The sequence below is a fragment of the Osmerus eperlanus genome, chromosome 25, assembly GCF_963692335.1.
Source record: "Osmerus eperlanus chromosome 25, fOsmEpe2.1, whole genome shotgun sequence".
Lineage (NCBI taxonomy): Eukaryota > Metazoa > Chordata > Actinopteri > Osmeriformes > Osmeridae > Osmerus > Osmerus eperlanus.
Window position 1 is genome coordinate 1,419,787 of NC_085042.1, and position 4,782 is coordinate 1,424,568.

A 4,782-nucleotide genomic window follows, 5' to 3' on the forward strand; every position below is an offset into this window, starting at 1 on the left:
GAAAACATCCCCCAAACCATAACACTTCCTTCTCCACCTTTCACTGACTTCTTGATGCACTTCGGGTCCAGTCTTTCCCCAGTCTGACGCCGAACATTATTTTTCCCATCTGAACCAAATAAATAAAACTTGCTGTTATCCCTTTAGTGAACTTTGGACCAGTTGTCCTCTGTCCACACAGCATGCTCCTCAGCTAAAGCTAGTCTAGCCTTTTGATTCCTTCTGCTGATGAGAGGCTGTAGGCATTGCAGAGTGGGCATTCAGTCCAAATTATTTGAAAAATGGCGAGACTGTATATACCCTGTTCAGTGCTGAACTGGCGAGCAATTCCAGCTGCAATGTTGAACCGATTCCCTGTTGAGACTGAGACTTTGTCTTACGTGGACAACCAGTCTTTTTGAGGGACATGAATGAATTAGTGTCATTGTAAAACTTGAATATTCTAGAATCACAGATTTGGAACAACCAACTTCTCTTGCAGTGGATGAAAGGGTAATATCTTTGGCCTTCAGTTACCTTAGAGTTTCAGTTACCTTTCACTGAGTCACAAGTCAGTGATTATTGGGAAGTTATTCTAACAGGAATGCTTCCAGTTAAATAGGGTTTGTCAGATGATTAAGGAAATTAGCACCAGGTGCCAGATTAACACCAACACATGTATCTGAAAGTGTTCTCCAAATTTGTATCAGAGTTATTTTTCAAGTGTCTTAATTGAAATTTGTATCATATGCTTCAGAATATATTTAATTTATGAAATACACTTAAAAACTGCTCTTCTACTCCTGTTAGTATAACTTCAAATAGGTTTAAGCAGTGAACTTGAAATTAACGAAAATTGTAGGTTGTTCTCTCATTTTGATCTCAAGTGTATATGATATAGCTAAAGCAAGAATGAGGATGGGTGTGATTGGAACTGCTGAAGAAAGGGTGTGTCCCCATATGTTTCCAGTTAAGAGTAGTCTCCTTAGGTCTTTCAATAACCATAGTAACTGCTTCCTATGTGTGTGTGCGCGTGTGTAGTTTGACATCCACAACCAAAAGAAGCTCTGCAGCACTGGGTGTGTTTGGGAGCAGCGAGCCGGAGACTGAGGTAGGAACACACACACCATGTGCAGACCTCCTTCCTTCTGTCCCTCTACCACACTACCTCTTGGTTTGCATTACCACATGCTTGTGTATGCGCCAGTCTTACAATCCAGTGTATGTAACTTTATTCTGTCTCTTTCTTTTTCAGAGAGCACGCTGCTGCTTCTGTTTTGGAGATGCCAGAGGTAAACATGTTCACTATAGAACACTCCCTGTCTCTCTCCCCCCTCATCCCTCGCTCTCAGGGGCGTAGACAGACGTTAACATTCGGGGCTTGCTGAAACCTAACATAGGACCTTTGATCTCAGCTAAGGACATCAACAGAGAATGCCAGCTTGCATTCTCTGCCGAAAAAAACATTTGCTTTATAAACATTACGTTAGACTCATTGTTATCATGAATGTAGGTGCCAAATCCGATTATATTATAAATCAACAGGCAATTTCAAAAGTTTATTTATAACTAGATTCTTATCTTTACTCCTGTAAAAAAAAACTCTCTTCCCGTTGTCACTGACTAGTGTCATTGAGAAGCCGAAAACTTACACACATTGTTTTTTTTGTTGAGATATAAAAATTCGGAGCTACACTCAAATGGTTCAGGGCTGTAGCCCTGGCAAAAATGGCTGGCGACGCCGCTGCTTGCTCTCTTCCCTCTCTCCCTCCCCCTCTCCTGTCTCTCTCTCCCCCTCCTCCCTATCTCTCCCCCTCTTGTCTCTCTCTCCCTCCCCCCTTGTCTGTCTCTCCTCTCCTGCCACCTCCTGTCTCTCTCCCCCCTTGTTCATCTCTCCTCTCCTCCTTTCTGTCTCCCAGTCCATCAGGCCTCCCATAGCTATATTTATTGAACAGTCACAATAGAGGGAAAGCATTGGGTAACAAACACAGATGACGTCACTGTTACTAGGAGCTTTTTCTGGGCTGTTGTGAACCAAGGTGCAATTCTGCCCCCTAGTGTATGAGTAGCAGTGTTGCAAATATGAGGTCCACCTAAAAAATATGCCAGGTTAGCCATTGTTAGCAACACCAGTTGATAAAAACCCATTACGCTGTATTTCACACATAATAGCCCCATTACGTAAAACTTTGTTTGTTGGAACTCTGACTTCTGAATTCAACTGAAACACACCATCAAGCAACAAAGCCCCCTAGTGGAGGAAAAAACGACCTATTGATCAATCTATGTATTGATCCATCTATCTCAATTTATTTTCCCCAAATTGCGTGGTGCACTCGTGTGAGTGCCTGTGTTTGGTTGGCGTGTGTGTGCTATGTTGTGGTGATGTTGTTGTGTGAGTGCTGTGTTCTGTTGCCTAGACGACCAGGACAATGATGAGGAGAGGAGGGGCGGGGGCCAGGATGTGATGTATGACGAGAGGGAAGGGACAGTCTACCGCTACTCCTACTTCCACTGCGTCTTCTTCCTGGGGTCCCTCTATGTCATGATGAACCTCACCAACTGGTTCCAGTATGCACATGCACACTCACACTCACTATACACATACACACTACAGACATACACGCGCACACACAATCCACATACACGTTTTGTGCACACACGCTATACTTTCGCGTGCCAACGTGCACTGCGTACACATACAACAACACACATGCATCTTTGTGTGATTGCATTTATTAAATATGTATTTGCTGGGTCTTTGTGTCCACCTCAGTTACGACAACCACAAGATTGAGAAGATTCTGGAAGGCAGCTGGTCGGTGTTCTGGATCAAGATGGTGTCCTGCTGGGTCTGTCTGCTCTTCTACATGTGGACCCTCATGTCCCCGCTCATCTGCACCAAGCGCTTCCAGGCCTAGGGCAGACACACATACACACACACGCTTACACACAGATGAACGCACTTGCACATACACGCACGCACGTACTCTCTCACACACACTCTCGCATACACACACAGATAGGCTGTTTTTTTTGTTTCTTTTTTTTTGTTTCTTTTTTTTTGTTTTAAATTTCATTTTGTTTACCTTTTTCCTCATATGAGCATGTTTATGATATTGATGCCTTGAAGGCAGACAAAGTATCTCGATGAGGTGTGTTTTGTGCTCTAACAGATTTGAGGTGCTACCTTCACCAAGCAAGGAGTTCCAGTTGTAGTTAGTTTGCTGCCATTGTTTCCTGGAGGTGTTGACTTCCAGGCTGGATGTCGAGACACCAGGGGATGCTTTACAATCGTGGGCTTGACCAGGGAAGACAGGGGTGTCACATAAACTCTGGTCTCCCTGCCCCAGCCTTTGTTACACATCTCATACGTGTGCTTTTGTGTCTTATATTTCTTACGTGTGTCTCACCATCCTGCTCTGGCCTGTCAGGCTGGGCCTGTTTGGGTCAGTTAGACCACAAAGATAAAGAGCAGGTTGGGGCCTGTTCCATTCATGTTCAGGACTGCAGATTTCTCAAGTGAGGCATGTTTACCTTCACTTCCTGGACGTGTCTGCAAGAACCAGCGGAAATGACATTTGTCCTGGCCCTGTTCCAAACACATTTCTCAGGCTCACATATCAGCTGGATGTCTCTGTGCTTGTTTTAATTGTGCTCTTTTATAGACTTTTTCTATGCAATCAAACAAGCCCCTGTTTAACGGGACACTCCTTTGGAAGGGGTTAGTTGAGTTCAGATTAGCAGTAGCCAGTCTAGATGTTGGGGCTCCTTTCTGAGCTGGTTGTGTGATTCGCCAGATTGTGGCTTTGCACACCTCACCTCTGGCATAATTGCACTGCCATGTCTGTTTAGGTGACATCACCAGGAACTGAGCATTGACCAATACAATTTATAAGCTCAGCTGCAATCAGACAAGAAGAAGAAGCGTCACATGCCAAAGGTAGATTGCAGAGAACGCCAGTGGAAGTTAGTATCCATATCTGTCTGCTACTCACTCTCTCCCTTCTATCTCACACACACTCGCACACGTGTACATTCATGCACACACACACCTGCAGGTTTGTGAGTGGTATTGCATCAGTAATACAGATATGCAGTTTTCCTTTTGGCATTTGTATCAGTCAGTCTGGTCACTGTTCAGTCTCGTAAGCCAGTATTACAGTTACCAAGTGCTCCGTAGCTCATTTAGAAGGCTTAGAGAGTTTTACTTTGACTGGCCAAACAACACATTTATTTACAGAACCCTTGTTTCAACTGTTTTCTTTGAAGCTGTTTTGTTATTCTGCATTCAGTTTGTAATTTATCATAATATGTAAGTGCTCTGTGTCTGTTTCTTACCAATTAAGCATTGATTAATAAACCAATAATTATTTCTGTGCCATGCTTCCATTCAATATATTAAACTTGTGATCCTAAGTGTCCATGTTCACTATGGTTTGTACATTGAAAGTGCATGGGTATACCAACAAACCAACTGGAAGTTTTCTATATTTATACGTTTGTAGAGGACGTGTCATGTTTAGTACAAAAGAAAAATAATATTTTAATAAATGCTTGAACTATGCTAAATAATGGACAATATAGTGACTTGTCGTTATTAACTGAGCAGCTAACCCACAAATAACACCTGCTGTCCCTGAGGGCCAGGGACAGCAGGTGTTATTTGTCTTCAGTATCACTTCCTGTCTAACTGGCTCCTTCCGGGGTTCAATTATGTCCTCTGACTCAGGCACGCAGCTCATCTTGAATAAACACTGCTTTAGCCAGCTACGCCACCAAAAAGATGAATACACACTCTCC

At 43.3% G+C, this 4,782-nt stretch overlaps 1 protein-coding gene across 1 annotated transcript in view; it reads left to right on the forward strand.

Annotated features, from left to right (window-relative positions):
* The window catches only part of serinc5 (serine incorporator 5), a 37,051-nt gene extending 32,697 nt beyond the window's left edge, over window positions 1-4,354 (forward strand). Inside the window, exons 9-12 of the mRNA XM_062452094.1 lie at window positions 1,021-1,090; window positions 1,235-1,271; window positions 2,400-2,550; window positions 2,756-4,354. Of these exons, the coding sequence (XP_062308078.1) occupies window positions 1,021-1,090; window positions 1,235-1,271; window positions 2,400-2,550; window positions 2,756-2,900 (403 nt within the window). The 3' untranslated portion in view covers window positions 2,901-4,354. The remainder of the gene's footprint in view (window positions 1-1,020; window positions 1,091-1,234; window positions 1,272-2,399; window positions 2,551-2,755) is intronic.
* Window positions 4,355-4,782: the final 428 nt, after the last annotated feature.